At 43.0% G+C, this 21,675-nt stretch overlaps 1 protein-coding gene across 2 annotated transcripts in view; it reads left to right on the top strand.

Annotated features, from left to right (window-relative positions):
- Window positions 1-21,179, top strand: part of LOC139209538 (teashirt homolog 2) — a 40,556-nt gene extending 19,377 nt beyond the window's left edge. For both annotated transcript variants that reach the window (XM_070839286.1, XM_070839285.1), the window contains exon 2: window positions 17,461-21,179. In XM_070839286.1, coding sequence (XP_070695387.1) covers window positions 17,461-20,501 — 3,041 coding nt within the window. In that variant the 3' untranslated portion in view covers window positions 20,502-21,179. The remainder of the gene's footprint in view (window positions 1-17,460) is intronic.
- The last annotated feature ends 496 nt before the right edge of the window (window positions 21,180-21,675 follow it).

The following is a 21,675-nucleotide window of genomic DNA, read 5'->3' as shown; positions in this document are numbered from 1 at the left end:
TTCGTCTGTGTAATATGAACAGCTCATTGTTGAAATCTCACTGAATCTTTTCTCTTTTCTTTTCCCTTTCATGTGTCGAGACAGAATCCGAACCCACAAGAATCTAATATACTGAGCCCAGTATAGTGCATCCTATAAATTGATTTTGACCCAGCCTTTGAACAAAAGGAACACTGTTGCGTTGCCATCCACGGCTGATGCCACTCCCTCTTTGGCTCACACTGAATACTCTCCTTTAATAGTGTGATGGGTGGTAGCTGGCTGACAAAAAAGTGCCTTATTTAGTTGGTTGAGGAGAGGTAGGCAGAGCGAGGATGGGCTTTCTGTGACTGGCACCGATCAATCACTCTGTGAGGGGAAGCTAATGAAGCAGTCTATGGTTTATTAAAGGGTTAGCAGAAAAAACATTACTGCAGGGCTTCGGCTTCCCAGAAGCCTAGGGAAGGAGGATACAGTGCACCTCTAATGGTTAGGGGCTAGCCATAAAGCAATCAAGGTGTTTACTCTAAGCTGGCTCCTATTATGCGATCTGGGTGTGAATACACATAGTTTAAAAATCTGTCTTTTTAGCAAAAGCTGGGCTGAAAATAAACATACCACTACTAAAGAATGTTGATTATGCTGCAGGTTTGGATGCAGATTTACAGTTTGAGGGTGAAGTGAAACTGCAGTAAAAAATCCACTCAATAGTACCAACTAGGATACGAACTGCACTGTTTCCCAGTGTTTGACCACCGCAACTTAGCCTTTGTTTTTGCATTTGCCAACACAATCCTGATTTTAGGCTTATGCTCACCGGGTGAAGTCTGTAAAATAACCTTATTCTGAAAAAAAATATGAGCAGATTGAAACCAAGGCACTCTCGGAGATAGTTTGAAAGACAAATGAGTAGCAGGGGAGTGAAAAATGCAAAGCAGATGTTTTTCCCACCGTTTTTAATGGCAGCAAGACATTACTGATGCCATTACAGAGACCTTTTATGGCTTCTTTTAATCCCCTGGCCTGCCTGAGGAAAGAAACCCCTTGTGGTGCAAAGTAGCCTCTTTACTTCAGAACGACAATTTGAACCCATTTCCAACTCACTTCCCTAATCTGCCACAGGGTTTTACATGGCTTCCTCTGTAATTATTCTGCTCTGAAATCAAAGGTAAAGAGGCATTAAAATACACCTCTTAGGTAAACATGTGCCGCTCATCATGTAGGGCTTCACTCAAAGTGTCTTTTGTAACAAATAGTCCCAAAATACCGCAGCTCGTGCATGTATTTTTTTTTTTTCCATCCTGCTGCAACTTATTTTGGTCATTTGGTTCAGATTTTCAAACAAAGCAATCATTTATAATGAGATCCAATAACTACCTTGTAGCTCTTGTTCCACATTCACATTTGAAATGTGCTAGATTTACATGCAGTGCAGTGTTCACTGTCTGCTTCCTACATCAGACCCAACCTGTAAAGCTCAGAGGAGCACTTACAGGGGTCTGGTTAGGGGCTAAAAATGAGGAGGAGATGAACTATATGGCTCCATCCCACAGTCCAGCCGGCAGTATATCAGCGGAATCGCAGCCGCATGGGCGTGTGTGTGAACGCTCTACTCATAAATATCTCCTCCGCCCCCCGCCCCCACCTCACACCACCCCAAAGGGGCCTCTCTGATGGTGATGGTGAAAGGATGTCGCTGTCTGGGTGATTGAGTGCTGCTGGTCCTGGCCCTGGGCACATCCCTGCGCTCTGAGCCCAAGTGGGAGGCCTACCGCTGAGCGTTGGCCTGAAGGGACTAGCCTGAAGGCGAGCAGCCGCACAGCAGCAGGATATGCCTCTCCTTCTGTCTCTCTGACACCAGAGCTCCAACTTGGTTCAACTGCTGCAGTCGCTATTAACAGAACAGACAATAGAACGTGTGAATATTTTTATTAAATGCTTTTCAGTCTGAACAATGTGCCATATATTATTTTATATATGTTAAATCTGTGTGAACTAGCCTTATCTGAACTTGCACTCCATCTCTCTGAGTCTTTGTCACTCTCACTCACTCAGAAATCTGAAATAATCAAGGCGCAGTAATTAGCCTCACTTGCTGCATTGTAATTGGGGGCAGAAGGAGGTTGCTCATTCTATATTTCTTTCCCCTGTTTGATAATTGCGGACTTTAGCAAGCCCTCTGTTTCATTTTTTTGATCCTCCTAAGCTCGTTCCCATAGATGCCGCTGTTATTTTAATGCAGTGGATCTTTTGCCTTTCATCAGTCATCAGGAGCTCCAGCGTTTTGAAAAAGGGGAGAGTTCATTTTGGAAACCCACTGTCTATTCCCTTTTTGGGTTTCAGCGCCGTCAGCCTTCCCACTGCCTCCACCATGAGAGCCTTGACACTGTCCAGGTCCGTCCTACTTGGCAAGAGGGAGGGCTACAGAGAAAGGCAGAGTTTATTTCCTGTTCTTGTGAATCATATATCAGTACAATTCCCCTCTGTGCTGTTTGGCAACGGCGGAATGACGGGTGTCATTTATCATACGGGCTGAAAGAGGCTGTGGGAAAAGGGATTTGAATTCTTCTGGAAGTGTGTGGACTCTCCTTAGTGGTGAATCATTAAACGGAGGAGTTTTTCAACAGGGATATGAGTAACTCCTTGCACTGGTACTTTGTTCCCCTGTTTCACTGGCTGCCTCAATCATTAAATGTCTCAAAAATAAGATTTACTACTTTTATATAAATTGTGAAGGGACATGGCATTTAACTTGTAATTGGGGATTTTGTCCTGCTGAATCCATTAAGTCGCTCCTCAGTCTTGGATTTGCTGCGAGCTCCCTGGTCATGCTTTGCAAGAATTATATTTAAGCTAATTTGAATTTACAAATTTGATTAGCACTGCATTTGTCAGCTTCTTGTTGTCCTGCTAAGTGATGACAATTTCATCTCCGCTATACAGTTATTTTCTGCTCTCGGTTATGTTGACTGGTATTTAAGATTGTGCTTTATAAACATTTTGTGTTCCTTTGGATTTTTCTTTTCACTTGTCAGGGACGGTTACTATTTCCCACACTTTGAGTTGGGTGATCAAAGAAAACGACTTTTGATAGGCTGTCACCAGCTCTTCAGCTGCACTGGCAGAAATAAACGTGTCAAGCTTTAACTTATCCTCACAAAAACATACTCCTAACCCCTGCTGCTCTAATTGAGTGTAACTCCCAGAAACCTGTGAACACACATGCAAAACTGAGTAGATCATAAATCAGGCTTCTATAGACAACCGCTGCCCCCTCCCCCACCCCTCCCAGAGCCTCCCCAAAGGAACTACTGGTTTCCATGAGCTGGCTGGAAATCAACCTTTTCTTTATGATATTTTTGTACCCACCATCCGGACTTTTTGTTTATTTTCTTCCATCTGAAAGTTTAGTTGAAGTCCTCATAAAATGCAAAGTGTCAATAAGCATAAGGTATTGTATAGGGAAATGGTGCTCGGTGTGTTTCAGCTGTCAGCAACTGTTAGCTGTCTCTCATGTGCAGATCACAAAGTTAAATGTGCTGTCAGCAAGTCCTCAGCTAGAAATAGACGTGTTGAGGTTAGCCTAAGAAGCACTGCCACCCCCTGCTGCCCAGTAGGATGTGAATCCATCAAACAACGCGAACACATCAAATCTGAGCGTAAAGGTGTAATGAAGCACATTTTCAGGTTTCAAGGTGTTAGATTCTGCTATGAAACAAAGTGATCCAAAGCTACCTTTGGTCTGTCTTTATCTGCAAGACTGCATTAATAACACATCTGATGTTGATGTTATTTGCTAAAATTCAGCTGTGAGACTGCAGCTACGTGCGGTGCAGAGGCCTGAGCTGGCTTCCTTTTTTGCAGAGAGTTACATCTTGATGTTTTCTGAACCTAAGCTCTGAGTGCGTGACCTCTCCCAGAGGCCCAGAGTCCCGGGCCAGTATCTTGACATGTTAGCCTGCCACCGCCCGCTAAAGAAGAGTGTAGATGCCCCTGAGGTAAATGAAAACATTTGGTTCTTGCCAGACCTGTTCACATCTCAGCTGGGCCACATGAGCTGGCAGGTGACGCGTGTACAGAGGAGAATCGGAGACCGCAGCGGTGGCCTACTTCTTTTCTTCCACATAGGCCATGCAGGCCACAACCCAGAAACACAGATGAATATGTTCTTGGCTCAGAAAACACCCCGGTGAAACTGACAAAGACTGACCTCCATCCAGGTGAAATTCAGGCTGTATCTTAGCCTTTTTATGTTTAAGGATCTGTTTCATTCACTACCTGTAATAGCATAGTGCTGGTCTGTTTTTGGATAATTCCTCTGGGTTAGTGTTTCTTCACTGTAATGTCTTCACTTTATAAACTCCCCTTCTTATTGTAATTTATGGGTCTTTCATTCAGTTGCCGTGGGTTCCTGAACATCCTCCTTTTTGTTCTATAATTTTCAGAAATAGACTTGACACTGTGTCACCATCTCGTATCAACATCTGCAATTACCAGACAATCCACATTCGGGTCCCATGGGGACAAATGATTGCAATTAAAAGAGAGGGCCAAATGTTAATTAAGTAAACTGCTTGAAACTGAAAACAGCGAATGTTTTAAATGTTTTTACTTTTGACCTTCTACTTCTTTTTCGCTTCCATTTATATTGGCAGTCTGGTGCAAATTACAGTAAATTTTCAACAACGACAAAATCAACTATTTTTGGTTAAGTATTTGATAACATCTACAATTGATTAAATATATTGTAAATGTTGAATTAAAAAAGTAATTTGAAGCTACGTGTTATTCACACTTTGAGCTTCTCTGTCACGTAATGCTGCTGGTAAATGTTGGGGTGCTCTCCACTTGACTTGAAGACTTGTGGTTGATAACACTGCAGTTCATCGGGTTATTAAATCAGAGGGAATAACAGGCCAACTTCTAGCCATTCTCGTGATTGATGAGCCAAGCTTTATTTGCTGAGGCGGTGTGTTTGTTCCTGTGTAATTGTCTACCAGATGGCTAAGCTAACTGTTCTTAAATGCCTTCAGACCTGCAGGGGTCCTAGGTCTTAACATTTTCCTTGCTAATGACACTATGCCTGCAAACATCTCATGGCTTTTTTTCCCCTTTACTTTTCTGATCCCTAATGTTCAGGATCAAAATGGCTGTGCAAGTCATTTAGTTAAAATTATTTTCTCTGTATGATTCTGTTTTTAATTTGTTCAAAGTAGATGTTTTGAAGTCACTCTGTTGGTAAACTCCTTCGCGAAAATGAGCCCACTTGAATTTGAAGGGAGATGAGAGAGAGACGGGGGGTGGGGGGGTGGATGCAGGACTCCACTCTACCTGTGAGGAGTCAGATTGGAGGAGAAAATGGATCTAGGTGGCAGTGCGAGTCATCAATCACAGCCCCTCAAGGGGAGCTGCAGCTAAAGCTGCTCTGAAGTGCTATCTGTCAGCTGCTCCGATCCAGCCGGGGGACCAGAGAGGGGCCGTATCGCCACCCATCAGCTCATACCCAGCACACAACTGCCATGTAAACATGTGCAGGTGCTACTGTCAAAATAACCCCTGTTCCAGTGCACGAGGTCACGCATATTTCCACAAATGGTCAGCCGGCCTCCTCATTGTGAGGACGTGTCCACCTCCTTCGCGTTTTTTAGAAAAATATCTCCGGATGCTGCAGTTCCTGTAATTGGTTTTTGATTGTTAACAGTGTTGGGTGGTTTATTGTAATTTAAAAGATAGTGCACTGTTTCTCCTGTGCACCCCCCCCCCCCCCCCCCCGTCCCTCCCATAGCAATCCTGAATAAAGCCACCAAGTGCTTCTTCGGCGATGTCGAGTCGCGTCTGTCGATACCTCTCAAGATGGATAGTTGTTCTGCATGCTTATTGATTTGGCACAGGCCAGAGATATAAGTATCATTTGTCATTTCTGGAATTATTCGGAGTCCTAGTTAAAACCCAGAGTGGGGGGAGATGGCCGTGCCTTGGGGGGGTTGGTAGTTGGTGGGGGAGTAGCGAGTTGTCTGGGCTTTGATGAATGACTGCACGGGTTTTTGGTTTTTACTGCGAGCGCCGGGGCCCTTTAGCTGCTATTTGCTTTCACCATGGTCCAAGAAAAACAATGCGATGGGTCCAAGGACTGAGCAGCATCGTCCTGTCATGTAGTGTAACACAGCGAGCAGGGTGGTCCAGGCAGAAGAGTCAGGAGGAGGGTGGGCCTTGGACACTACATGCTGCTTTTCCAAAAGACCCAGTTGGTTGTAAGCTGTCCTGCTGCTCTGTGGTCCCAGCTGACGGCCCCGAAACACATGCTATGAATTTGAATATTTAGCACTGAGAAGCTACAGTGTAACGACAAACACATTTTTCCTCGTTTTTAATTTTACAAGGGCATACAATGGGCAAGTGGAGGGATGTTGTTTGGTAACAGTAGCTCCAGAGTATCCCCTGTGACTTTGATTATGTCCAGTTATGGGCATCAGGCCAGCAGCAGAGCTGGCTTCATTACTGTATGGATCATCTTTTAAGACCATTTAAGATCAACGAGAGCCATTGTCCACTAATGACAGAGACTCCAAGAAGTTCATTACACTCAAAACCCTTTGATTCATTCAGCTGAACGGGCAGGTTCCCCGTCACAGATTTATTCCTTTTTCCTGCTTGAATCGATTGACATTGTTTCATTTTTATTTTAACGTGCGACTTGAAAGTCGCGTCGGAGTGTTTTGGAGTTTGGTGAGGTAAAAAGTGTTTAACAGAGGAACATGTTTAACAGCAACAAAAGAGGAGAGGAGAGAGTCCTCAGACACATGAATGACAAGTAATTATTTCCCTTGTCCATCAAACTGTGTTTTGATGCAAGGATGCGATCAAACATGATATTAACAACTTCAAGCCTTCAAATGAAAATGATTCTCAAATCGTGCAAAGCTCAAGTGTGAGCTTTTGTGTTGCGCTGCGGCATGAATCATTCATAAACACGCACGCACACACAGACACACACACACACACATGAACACACAGACACTGGGCAGGGCAGCCTTTTGCCTGACCAATATTATTGCCACAGCTTTTCAATGCGAGATGACCATTGTGTATTCATTTCCATTTTAGCTTGCCAAAATGTCTTCTCACAGCAGGAGAGGGATGGAGAAAGCGAGGGCGACAGCTTTGTGTGTCTTTCAGTTTTTGTCGGTGAATATCCCCATACGCAGTGGGCTGACCGACTGCCCCCAGTCTCCCCGCATAGCCGTCAAACAGGACGGTGCACCGGGTCTGCTATGTTTTCATCACTTGTCCTTTCTCACATGGACAGAGCAGGCTCCCGCGAGGGCTCAGGAAACACTGCATCCTATTCTCAAATCCAAAGAATTTTCCTTTATTAGCAGTTTTACATTGTGCTCCGATTTCCACCTAAGCCTCATAAACCGGGTTATAAAAGAAATGTAAAGTTTGAATAATTAAAAACATTCCATATACTGTAGTTTTAAGTATTCATTTAAAGACATGCTTGCTACAGTATGTCATGAAAGAGGGTATTTGCATTAGTAGGGCAGTCTTCTCCATTTTGTTTGCCAGAGCGGTGAGAGGACAGACAACAGAGGCCCCGCTTAATCCCTTTGGAGAACTAGTGCATGAATTGATATATCCTCCTCTCTCTCCGTCTCTCTCCCCTCTTGCTAATGTCTTTCCTAGAACTTGAACAAACAGCCTGTGCGTGTAGGACACATAAGACAGATGTTTAGGATTACTTTCACCTCATTGCTCTATTGTGTGCACTTTAAGGGAGCTCAGCTGATGTGGAATGCCACTCATTCAGGCTCTCTGCTCCTACAGGGCTCCTCCTGTTTATCAAAGTGCCATCTGCACTCAAGACACAACGACACCATTTTTTAAGATACGGGATGCTGAGAAGAACAATTCCTTGCCATGTTTTTTTTTTATTTATTATTATTTATTTTTCATGTTAGAAAAAAAATCTCATACTCCTCTCATGCTGAATTTTTAATGCTGTTTTATAGGGTAAAACCAACATGGTAACCTCTGTAACTGAACTCCGCCTGTGTTTAGCTTGTGTCCATTCATTTGTACACAACACTAGAATTCCTATTTGATTTGTTCCTTTAAAGAAATAAAGCTAGCCTCTTTCTCTCCGTCTCCCGCTCATCCCAGTTTATGTGTGTGTGTTTACAGATGTAGAAACAAATGGGCCAGACCCACATTGATATTGTTGAGGGGTGACATTATCTTTTAGCAGAGCACTTATCTAATCTGGCTGCTGTGGGAAGCTGGAGGAAGTGGCTATGGGACAGGGGCCGGGGATACTGCATCTTTAATTACCATTGATATCGCAATAGAGAAGAGAGGGATAGAGGAGCGTAGCCGGCACAGAGGGGGTGGGGGGGTGTAAGGGGGAGTTGAGAGAGGGAGAAGACCCGTGTTCACTTTTTAATTAAGGCTCCGTAGTGTAACTCGTCAATGTACATTATTGGAAGAATGAACGTCAATGCCATTGCTTTTTCTCCCCCTCCTTTATCTCTGTCAATGATTCAAAGACATGATTTATGGTTCGTCTCCGTCTTTCAGGATCATCCATCAAGCGCTGGCTCTGCCGCAGCGCCACCCGTTGTAAATCATTCTGAAAGCCTGTCACTCATTTCCATTAACCGTTCCTCTGTCGCTCTGGTCTCCACCCCCCTCAACCTCCTTTTTTCTCCCCACATCCCCCCCCACCACCACCACCCCTCCATTCCACCCCTCTCTCCTCCCCCTCGGTGCACAACCTACAGCCACGCAGGGTATCAGTTCCGTTCCGCTGCTTCGTCCGCCTACCTTCTTTTCAATAAATTAACCACTTTCTCCCATGCAATGAATAAAAAGGCTCTGCACTTGTCTTGCAGTCGGCACCTACTCCTCCTCCATTACAGCTGAACACCTTACAAATGTCACGCCGCTGACTCGTAGGCTAAATGAGGATATAGCACAGAGAAAATATTTTTGTTGCACTGACTTTTCCAGTGGAAATATTTGAACAGCTTTGATATGTTTGCAGGGTGGTAGTAATGAACATATATCCCACACATAGAGGGTGCTGCATCTGTTTTCTTTTATTGCAGGTGGCTTGAGGATAATTTGCCAAAAGTTGAGCACACAATAAAAGCCCATGTACCTAGGCTAGACACACTCACATTGTTCTTTTATGCATTCCTTCTGAATACCGTATTCAACTTTAACAGTTAATGGAAACAATATTATGTCTGTAATTATTCCATGTAGTAAAAGCCACTCTAAGTGGGCTGTGCTGCCATTAACTGCTGTTGGTGTTCTGTAAATTCTACCAGTAGTTTAATTCAGACACTCTAACAATGACTGTAGTCTTTAACCATTTTTTTTTTTTATAGAAACAGGTCTTATGAACAGAAATAATTGGCTCAATGGAGTGACTGTCAATCTCTTACAATGGTTGATGTGCCTGCTCTGGGGAGCCCAATTCACTGGCTTCTTTTTTCATTCTAATCAACATCCAGATATCAACACAGCAGAATACCCACAAACAGCAGAAAGCCTGTTTTGAGGGGAAACTTTCAACTATTGGGTGCCAACACATTTCACTATTTGGGCAGCCATTGTTCTCAGAATGGGCTGTCAAAGTGACAATGCGCACCAGGCAAATCCAGAAGTTTGCACTTTTCAGAAAACAGCAGGCCCTAATCATTTTGTGGAGGACACTTGACAAGAAATTTGCCATTAAAATGAATCTGAATAGGAGGGAGCAGAGCTGTTTTGAAGCATTTCTGCCTCTCTTACTGTTGCTCGTCTTGTCCCACAGAGCTCCAGGTTTGGCGGGCTTACTTCTCTCCCTTTATGCTTGCCATGAAGCAGCCTTTGGTCCCACTAGAAACTGACAGTACTACGCTTCAGCTGCAAATTCACTCTGTAGCCTCATTGTATTTAATGAAGGGAAAAAGTGGCAATCTACTATTAATGAACTTGGAATGTAAAAAAATGCCTCCCTTTGCTGAAAACTGCATAAAACTGCTTGTACAAGGAAAGCTTTGGCTGGAGCCCATCCAGAATCTAATGAAAGATCCATACAGGGACAGAGCGGGCGGGAAGACTTAGTGAAATGCAGATTGTTTTAATAGAATACACACAGTCTCCTCCAGCTGCACTATCGGATTCATCAAGGTCTGACCTTGATGGAGGGCTGTTGTTGTTTGGGAGGGCCAGTGTTTAGGGTTCATGCAAAGTTTATGATGCAGGGACTGTATGTACTGTATATACGTCAGCTGATCTCAGGGGAAGACTAAATGGAACACAGTCCGTGGAGCAAAGAGTGAAGGAGACTTGCCGCTGGCTGTGACTTCAATATCATCTCATGAAATAACACATGATGTACACACAATAATATGAACACAATTAAAACCTGCGTATACTGATGACTTGACCCTCAAATGCAAAATAAAGCAGAATCGCGTTATTATGAGCAAATGTGTACAAAACGTCAGACAATCACTGAATTGGAATTGAAAAGCTTTTTATTTAGTCGCGCTAGTGGCCATGAAAAACAAACACCACATTAGGTGAGTGTAGGCCATCATACCTTTCACTCAGTATCTCATAAAAGTAGAACAAAGGCCTTATGTGTGCGAGGCAGTGGTCCTTTAAACGATGGCCCACTTTCCTCCCTGCTGCCACGCAAACATTCCTGACTGACATTCAATCAGGGAAATTTGAACCAAAGCAAGATGGTCTTTTATTAGTACCGCCCTGTTTGCTCGAATGGTCAGCTCCAATATGCGAAGCGGTTTGAGTGGCACACTGTAAGATGATGGGTTCACTCTCTGATAAGGGTGAATGAGGGGTAAACTGCTATTCTGCAGAAAGGAACCATCAGACCTCATCATGTCGCTCCTGGAGAGCCGTGTCACAGGCTCTTCAGAAACCAAGTGACAGAGCGGCGCGAGGCTGCTCCCCTCCTGCTAGTGGAAAATACACTGGAGCTGAAGCCGCCCCGCTTCTGCTCCGCCAACTGGAACCTTGTATCAGTCAGGGCAGAAAAGATCATCTATAATCTGACAAATATACACTGAGGCTTTTAAGCCTCTTCACTTGTAACGTTATCCTACATGCTCGCCAAATTGTTTATATTTACCTTTCCTTGTTAGCAGTAGAGGACAAATGGGAGACAGTCCTGCTGTGTACAGTTTTTCAACTGCTTATACAATCAAGGTTATTTAGCAGCTAGTTATTTGAAAGGTTAGTTCACCCAAATTAAAAAAAAAAACATATCCCTAGTGGTGTCTAGCCATGCAGATAGTTTTGAATTTTTTCTCCTGGTTTTGAGATAATCTGCTGCCTCCTCGATACAGTGGAATTTTGTTTGGTGCACACAGGTACGCAGTGGTGCAAGACGTACCCAGACCCCTCACTTAAGTAAAAGTAGCAATACTGCTCTATGACAATAAGTCAAAAGGTCTGAACTCCAAACTTTGTTGAAGCAAAGACGTATTGGCAACAAATTGTATGTTTAGTATCAAAAGTAAATGTCCTCATTATGCAGAATGGCCTCTAGCAGTGTCATGTTATTATATCATTGGGTTGTGCTTGATGCCGCATTAACATGTGGGTGGTACTGTAGTGTTTTAGTTTGTTAAGGTGGAGTTAATTTTAACTGCTTCATATATCTACCAGATAGTTTATTTTATAATAAAAAAAACCCAACACATTTTTATAAACGAATCATGTGTTTTATACGTAGACTTAATGTGAAAGTAACGTGAAAATGTATTTTGCAGCTACAGCATTCAAATAAATGCATCAAAAGGTACAATAATTTCTCTCTGAGCGTGTGCCTTTTGTAATCTGGGTGAACTAACCCTTTAAAAAAAAGTCCCACCTAAGACCAGGCCTATCCATGTGTATGATATAGTAATGAATTTTACACAAATAGCAAGTATCCACCTGGCTCTCTGTTGCAGGTCTGGTAAAGGTCTACGAGACGGGATGGGGAATGTCATGTATATATATTTTTTTCTGCCGGTGCTGATAGGGGACCCTTCGGTGAGATGCAACACCAGGCAACTGCATGTGATGCGGCGGCTGTGGCACGTTCAAAGTGATGACTTAGGTGCTGGAGTGCAGATTGCAATGCTCTCCCACCGCTCACTTCCAATTAGGCAGCGGGCCGACTGATGCGTCTCGGAGCAGAAGCTTCTAGTAGGCATCAAAAGGAGCAGCATCGCTCAGTGACATCACAGAGGGAAGGGGCTCCTGGAGCTTCAGGCAGGGCAATCTGATGTGGCTCAGTAAATATCATGATTAGCATCCGTGCAACACGCTAGGACAGACTTTTAGAAGTTCCCACATTTGTATCATTACATAAAAATACCCCCGTAATTCAAACTAAACACGCTGAAAGGCTGTGTAGCTCAGACTGACTGCCTTCGGATGTTTTTTGCGTTTGTTAGTGTGTTGCTTGTGCATTCCAAAGTTCTCTGTGTTTTTAGTTAACAGAATGTTGGTTGTGAAAACATTTTTGATTAATTGCCATAATTATTGTGATCATTTTTGCCCAAATGAACAGCCAGATGGCAGGATATGGTGTCATATTTGCGATCCTATCATATTAATCTGGCTCTGGGTCCATCTGAACACATTGTGCCGTTTGCTGTGTTCACAATCTGTCCTCAAGTTGTCCATGTCTTTTTTTGAGCTCCGAGTTTTTATTTGATTATATTAGACTATTAAATATTAAAGTTGAGGGTGTATGAAAGCAAGGCATTTATCTGCATGAATAGCTTGTGTTTAGTGAAGTAAGTAATGCGCTTTAAGTAACATCCCCTTCATGCATACAAAAATTAACAAGAGTGTTTCAGTCTCATGGTTTGGCAGCAAGCCTCAGGAAGATCCAACAAAACCACTTTGTGGGGGTTCATGGCTGTTTTTAACCCCACTTTTTATTGTCTGATCTATGGATTGTCCTTTTCATTTCATCAGAACGTGCACCACAGTACCATTAAAACCATATGATGCTAAATTCAACAACAGAATATAGACTTAGTTTCAGCGTGTCTGCATAGTTTCGAAGTCTGTAAAAGGCATCATTCGAGTCATTTAAAAGTGAAATTAAATAATGGGTCAGATGGGAACTAATGGCACATTCCTATTTAAAAGCAAGTCAAAAACTATTTTATTCTGTGATATCAATTAACCTCCAGACAAATTTTTTCAAAGAGAGCAGCCCGAATGTGATTGTTCTCTCTTTACTCTGCAGTGTCCTTGGGCTCGGGGAGACTGTTTCCTGACAGGGAACAACGAAGAGAGAGGTGTTTACAGATCTTTACAGATGGCTCCGGGGCTCAGAATTAGCTCTTCACCATTTCTCATGTGATTCAGTTCAGACTTAACTTCAGATGTGTCATCAAGACTATCATCAGGATGTCTGACAATGTATCCATTTGATCTTGACGTGCTCTGCTCACTGAGTTAGTCAGATATCACTGTCAAATATTAAACCTTGTGACATGTGTGTCTCATTCTAATCATAGCTCACTGAAGAAATCGCATCGTGGTGACTTTTATAAACACACCATCCCGTTTCCAACATTGCAGGCACAAAAGAGCTTCACAACTTTGGAATTATGTTTTGTTCACCGAGTACTTTTTGACTGACATTTCACACCTATTTATAACAACAGATAAGCACGGTGACTAAGTGTTTTTAAATTTACAGGCACAATTAATTGGGCACATTGCTTACGTGTGAGTGAAAGCGGGAAGGAGACACAGATGATAGTTACTGAGACAGCCTGGAGATTGTTCAGTGTTGCTGACCTGCGTTGTTAGCGTGTTCTCTGCCGATCCAGCAGGCCTCCTTTTTTTTTTTTCCTCTTTTTTTTTTTTTTTCTTCTCTACATGGCATAAATCCGGGAGATGAAAATGTCATGGAGCAGGTTCATTTTGCAAAGAGGTTTTGATTGCCATGCACGTGTAATTGATTGTTCCAAGGACAGGGGGAAATCTAGAAATGTCATAACAGTCCTGCTTAGGTTGGTCCCACCGCTAGGCAATCAATGAGAAGTAAAAAGAGATATTGATTTGCGAGCAGCAAAAACTGTAGCTTGAGACAACCAGCGAGCACTGGGGAAAGTGGCACAGACGTGCAGACCTGTCACTGGCACCTATGAATTACCCAATCTTCTCTGAAGATAGTGTTACCTCGGATACTCTCAAAGTCCTGCGCTGGGTATTGCAGCTGTCCATTAGCTAAGCTTCTCAGGCTGCTAACTCTCTGTGGCTTGTCAGATTAATGAAGGAAATGTTGACCTTCCAGGGGATAAATGTTGATGTTCTCAAATTTACAAAAGTTTTTACTGGCATGTTAACATTGGAAACAGAATGCCCTTTTACAGCTGGCACACACACACTTCTAAAGTGATTGACACATTTTGAATTGGCTCACTCACACAAGGGAGAGGGGATTGTACTCTATGAAGATACTAATGCTTAAAGTTGAGTTGTAAATATATTGTCATGTAAGCCTTTAGCACCAATCCAGTTGGACAGCATGCTGCCACGAATGTTGCAGTAAATGTAATCTACTATTTCCTATGCAGTTAGCTGCTTTCTCAAGATGTAGGGGAAAAAGAGTTGGCTCAGAAACAGGCTGCTGCTTCTGTAAATCCAGGCCTCGCTATGCCAAGAGTCTGTTCTAACGGATAAAGGTTATAAACACTTCAACGGCCTGATTTATGATGGACACCTCAGGTTTTTTGACCTTTGCATATCTCTGTCTGAAGATATAAATTTGTAGTGACACAGATTGGAGGCTTTACAGCAGTTTATGACATGCTAAATCTCAGGCAAGGCATGCCAGCCTCTTGTTTTGTAAGGCTAGTTAGTATGGGAGTTGCCCTGCTTGGAATCCTAGACAACATTTTCAAAACAAGCATTTCCTTTTCTTTATTTTTTTTTAGTTGTGGAAAAAAAAAATGTGTCAGAGAATAAGCAATTGCTGTTCTTCACTTTTGGTGTACACAATGACGCGCCAGTCATTATACTTTGAACAACGTTGTTTTATGAAGCATATCGACTGTTTATTCTGTAGTCTTGACAAACTTGTTTGTCATAACATAATGATCTTTTGGAGGTGTTGTCTGCTGTTGTGGCATTGAATGGCCTTGAATCTTGTGTTAAAGAGTAATACAGCTTGGCATGGCAGCAGCACTGTGGTAGACCAAGAGCTGGCAAAGCACTGTTACAAATGGTGCGAGGAGCAGAGTTAGACATGCGGGTATCTTGGAGTGATCCCTGCCAGAAGGTTAATTGGTGCCTCTGGATGTTTGCTACTTAGGGCATCTGATAGAAAGGCATAGAACAGCAGGAAGGGCAGCTGTTAATCTCTGTCACTTCCATCCTCAAGTACCACGATAAGACACAAACATTCACATTAAAGTTGATATAACTAACATGGTTAAATGGTTCTTTCAAGGAAAGCAATACTTATAAGCCCTCCTTTGTGAAATGCACCTTTATCTTACAAATAGTGTAGTTGGAACTGAACTGCATGTGTTGGTGAAGTTAAGCTGCATAAAATATGGAGCTTTTACATAATGGTGCATATCAGGAATTTGTCATTTCTGTTAAACCATCACTGGCGTGGAGAAGTGCACATCTCCCCACTTTGGTATATTTCCTAACCAGTCCTTCAGTTTTAGTGACGACTTTGAAGAGAGAGGACATCAACTGGGAGCTTGTCATAGCCATTGGTGTTCTCCGTCACTGTGAATACTATATATAAGACTATAAATAAAACATACCTCTGTGCTCTTGACAACTCTCTCCCTTAGCATGAAGGGTGTTTTGGAGGCCATCACAGTTCTCGGTTGGCCAATCAAAATATCAGTCTTGCGGTGGATCAAGGTCACAGCACATCGGGGCTCATGGGTGTGAGTGTGTGTGTGCAGGCTCTTGTTCACGAGGCCCCATTCTCCATGTTTGTTTTGAAAGTCCGAATCCCATCTCCATCTCCATCCATTAGCTGGCAGGCAATTCACCTCCAGGGTTTCTCTTGAGGCACTTGTGAAATATTGATAAAAAAAAGTCTTATTTTCAGAAGGCAAAGAAGGGAAGACATTCTATGGGCCGCCCAGTGTGGGACTCCTGAGTGCTCAGCTTCAGCCATCCCCTCATGGAGTGCCCTCTATTCAGAAAAGAAATATTAACCACATGAAATGCATAAGTGCCTGGACAGGGCTGTTATGTCCTATTCATATTTAACTCAGAGCACATCTGCCACGTCTCTCCCAAAATGCACATTTTCCAGCATGACTATGAGGCGGAAAATATCTCAGATATGTGACAGCACTGACAAACTGCATTTATAGCAGGATGTTTTCAAAAGATATGCAAACACTGGTTGTGATATTGTTCCGTGGGCTTGCCAGGTGGTTAGATTTTAAATAATCTGAAATAGTTATTGTCAGGAAGGACACTTCAATCTTCAATCTGCAGCCGTGTTCATATTATGTAGAGCAGACCCTGCAGCCACATGAAAAACCCCCTATGCTGAGTCAGTTTCCACTAATTGGATGATGGGAAATATGTCAATTAGAAATACTGTTGTTTAATTATCTGTTAATTGAAGCAATAATGTTTGTGCACCATGAGTTGGGAGAATGAACAGGTGAATAATGAAAGAAGTAATTGCTGTTTATGAGACTGTCAGGGAAAATATAATGATGTGACAGATTGCCAGTAATTTTTTGAATTTTTCGTCCAATTTTGACACTGATAATTGAATCAGCTTTTCCACCAGCATGATCAACATCTTCATCAGCATCAGCAATCACATTTGCAACATATTTTTGTGTTTTGCTAAATGGCTAAATGTCTGCTGAAGGAATGCTTTCTCATCCTTTTCAGTCAAGCCTTGTAATTTATTGATAGAGCAACGCGGGACATTAAAACGTCGGAGTTTGTGTTAGGCCATTCCTCACATGTGGCTTCAGGGAAGCTGAGGTGTTACCAAGAAGGGAAGGCGCACATTTTCAATGCAGTTTTGAGGAATCCATAATCACTATGGAATAGGTCATTTACAATAACACTTAACAGGCCCCAGAAGAATCAATTTCCTTTTGTCACTCAGTGGCCAATGATTGTTGTAAACATCTCAACTTGAGGCCAGAAAACCCTTGGACACAGCACTAAGTCAATGGCCTGCCGTGAATCACATGCTGCTGTTACACCAGCAGCAGTCCGTTAGTAAAGACATTATGTCCAGCCATACTCTCCCACCTCCCCGATGCACAAAGCAGTCGCCATTATGTCGTCTTAAATAGCTTCTGTGACTTCTCACAAAAAAAAGGATACTTGATACCTTATGTATGTTCTCTAAATATTGTACCTTGGAAGTGAAATTACAAATTTTAAACTGCTGTTACACTATGTGTTTTATGCCATTAATTCCAGTGTCTCTTCCTTTTCTAGTGTACATGCCAGAGGATGATGCTGCTCTTCAGGATTCCATCGCCGAGGAAGACGGAGAGAACGACACTCAAACTGAAGAGGAATGCTCAGAGAAGACCAGCCCCAAAGTGTCTGAGGACAAAGAGCAAGACAACAAGAGCACCAACACTTTTAGCAACCAGAACTCTCCCATTAGTGTCCTTTCCAATCAAGAGGCAGAGTTGGAGTCCCGCCTTAGCGACAGCAGTGACAGACTCTCAGACTTCAAAACCTCCTCGCCACCTGAGAGCCAGAAAGATGACGAGAGTCGCAGCTCCAAACATAAAGAGGAGATGGGCGGCAGCTTGGAGAAAATGAGGGCAGCCTATGCAAACTTTCTCTCTGATTCCTACTGGACGGGAATAGGAATGGACTTGAAAATGGGCAAAAACACCAGCAAAGCCAACTGTGACAGCACCAATGGAAGCGCCAAGAGTGAGTTTGACTGGCACCAGGATGCGCTCTCTAAGACCTTGCAACAAACACTCACTCCGAAGCCCACATCCAAGCCTAACCTCTTTAGCTCTGTCCACCTGTACAGGCAAACCACCAAACCCTGTGGCTCAGTGTTCACAGGCGCCAGCCGATTTCGCTGTAAGGACTGTAGTGCTGCTTATGACACTCTCGTGGAGCTGACAGTCCACATGAACAAGAGTGGACACTATCAGGACAACAACCACAGCAAACAGGGCAATGCCTCCGCTTCATCCTCTAAATCTAGAAAACGAAATTTGCAAGATATGGAAGGAAAAGAGGATGCACAAAAAGTTTTGAAGTGCATGTTCTGTGGCCACTCTTTTGACTCACTCCAGGACTTGAGCGTCCATATGATAAAAACTAAGCATTACCAAAAAGTGCCTTTAAAAGAGCCAATCCCAGTAATCACACCCAAATTGTTGCCACCAGCAAAGAAACGGGCCTTCGAAACAGTGAGACCTTGCTCCCCCGACTCTACGACTGGTTTATCTGGCTACACTGAGGCACAACGGGCCGCTGCCATTTCAAATGCCAACAATAATCGCTATGGCTATCAGAACGGAGCGAGTTACACTTGGCAATTTGAGACATGCAAGTCTCAAATTCTAAAGTGCATGGAGTGTGGAAGCTCCCATGACACCCTTCAGCAACTGACCACACACATGATGGTCACTGGACACTTCATCAAAGTCACAAACTCAGCCTCTAAAAAGGGTAAACAGTTAGCACTTGACCCCCTGGCCATAGAGAAGATGCAGGTTTTAGCTGAGCCTGCTGCCAGTGACACTGAGGGAGAAAAGGTGTCTCCAAAAAATCCTTCCCCAGGGAGCAGTGAGAGGGATAGCCAGGGGGAAGGTACATCAGACAAAATGGAAGAAACTGAGGCTAAAGATGACAAGCAAGAGAGTGAGGATCAAAAGGAAGGCAATGGGTCTTTTAAGTACCCTTATCTCCGTGAGGAGGATCTTGAACAGGATTCGGGAGGAGGAGGGGACATTCTTAAATCTTTAGCCAACACAGTGGCCTCTGCCATCAATAAAGCTCAAACAGGGACACCAAGCTGGAGTGCCTATCCGAGCATTCATGCTGCCTATCAGCTCTCCGGCATCATCAAAAGCGCCCCTCTCTCTGCATCTCCCCCTACTCAGCTAAAGCAGACATTTAACCACAAGCTGCGACCGATTGCCCCAAAGGGGAAGTTATACCACGGTGCTGTGGGAGTTGAGGCTCCCCAGGGACAGCATCAAAATGTGGACATCAAAAAAGAAAAGGTTGGCATTAGCGATGGTAAAGAAAGTCAGAATATTAAGTTTGATCTGGTAGAGAATGATGACAGCGATTGTCAGGATGATTCCTCTTCCTCTTCAAAGCTTGATGCTGACTGTGTGAATGAAGGGAGTGAAGCGATCAAAGGGAAGTTGAGCCCAGATTTCTCTGACAGAGGCAAGACACCGAGCCCCTCTGCCAGCAATGGACGCAGCACTACTTCAGAGCCTCTCAGTGACACTCCGGCTGTACTTGGCATAAACCCTCTTAGTGCACTGCAGTCAGTTCTGAACAATCATTTGGGCAAAGCAAATAAGCCCAATAACTCAAGAGTAGATAAACTATCTGCCCACACCAAGTCTATTTTTGCTGACATTAACCGCAGCAGTGAGAAACCAGCTTTAATGCTTGGAAGGGCTATAAGAAATAGACCTGATAACAACTTTCTCTTTGTTAGTGATGACCAACCAATAGACCTGACGAAATCTAAACACAACAAGCCAAGTTCCTCACTACTACAGCCTTCCACCCCAATGTCACAGAAATATGCTCTGTCTGACATTGCAGATATGGTTAAAGTTCTTCCAAAAGCCACAACGCCAAAACCCTCCATACCATCAAGGATCCCAACCATGAAACTGGAATCAGATGTCAGGCGCTTTGAGGACGTGTCTGCCGAGGTGTACTCCGTCCATAAGCGTAAAGGTAGACAGTCAAACTGGAATCCTCGCCATCTTCTCATCCTGCAAGCTCAGTTTGCCTCCAGCCTCTTTCAGACCTCTGAGGGGAAGTACTTACTCTCAGACCTCGGCCCTCAGGAACGGATGCACATCTCCAAGTTCACGGGATTGTCCATGACCACCATAAGCCATTGGTTAGCAAATGTAAAGTATCAGCTGCGGAAAACTGGAGGGACCAAATTTCTGAAGAACATGGACACGGGCCACCCAGTCTTCTACTGCAATGACTGCGCTTCCCAGTTTAGGTCACCGGGCGGATTCATTTCCCATCTGGAATCCCATCTCGGGTTCCAAATCAAAGACATGTGCAAAATGCCAGTGGAGCACCAGACGAAGGTAGAGGAGCCAGAACTGTCGAAGGCCCTCGGTGTCAGAGCCACAGAGGCCCTAGTCACGGAGGAGGACATTGACTCGAAGTTCAAATGTAAACTCTGCTGTCGGACATTTGCGAGTAATCACGCAGTTAAACTCCACTTGAGTAAAACTCACAGCAAATCCCCTGACAACCATTCACAATATGTGGAAATGGACAAGGAGTAGTTTTTCATATTATTGTCACTTTTTTTCCCCTCTTTTTTTATTTTATTAATACACGGGTCAGATATTTCAACCATTTTTCAAATTAGCGTTGTGTAGTGTGCATCATTATGACTTTTAAAACATTTCATGGAGTACAGCAAAGACACACTGGTTAGAACTTGTATAAGGAAACACTAAGAGATACTTTTGCACCCTGCTCAAATGCATCACCAGTAATGAAATGTATTACTGCTTGAAGAATCATAATTGCTGATGTTTGCATGCAATAGCCCTGGCTATGACTACTATTTATTTGTATGATATGTCAAGTTTCAATTGTATTTCAAAGACAAAATAATTAACTAATTGTACTTTACAACTTCTGTGATACAGTACACCTGCATACATGTGCAGCTGTTGATACAGGTAGCCCGACACATGATAACACACATGCAGACCTGTACAGCGTATTGCTCTGTAAAGATGTTTTGTGTTGCAATGATAGAAGAGAAAAAAAAGCACTTTAATAAATGTTTAATCACCAGTTTAGACTCAGATTCTGTAAATGACTCAAAAAAAATTAGGATATTTCACATGTAAATATATTTTAGAAGAAAAAAAAAACGTGTGTTTCATGCAACAAGGACAACAGCAAGACAGATGACACCTGTGATACCTGCACCTTTTTTTACTTATTCAAATAAAGAGTTAACATTTGATAACAGCTTGTATATCGTTCTTTATTTTCATTTTCTCTTGGAGTGTTTGCGTACGATGCTAGCAGCTCGTTTTGTTTTTTTGAGATTATTAAGATATTAACATTTTTCTGCCCATCTACACACTGACCAACTGAGTAAATGAACAATAAATATATATTATACCAACAAACACCACTCAGTGTGAAATTTTCATATGTTATGCCAATATCAGTAACATGTTATTAAATTATTAGGTAATATCCTGATAATTTCCTTGGAAATTTCTAAGAGAGATTAGGTCATTTAATAATAGCAACACAATTAAAGATATTACAGTTAATTTCCAGTGACGCTGAAGGAGTCTTTTAGTCACTGCACAGCAGGTCAGCTGAACATGCCAAAATGTGACATTTGTATACAGGCAAACATCACAGGCCCATAAAATACAATGTTGCCAAAATGTCTCATATTTAAGTTTGCAGTATCTTCCTCATCTA

The sequence above is a fragment of the Pempheris klunzingeri genome, chromosome 11, assembly GCF_042242105.1.
Source record: "Pempheris klunzingeri isolate RE-2024b chromosome 11, fPemKlu1.hap1, whole genome shotgun sequence".
Lineage (NCBI taxonomy): Eukaryota > Metazoa > Chordata > Actinopteri > Acropomatiformes > Pempheridae > Pempheris > Pempheris klunzingeri.
The sequence above is the reverse complement of the archived record's forward strand: the minus strand, read 5'-3'. Positions and strand labels throughout refer to the sequence as shown.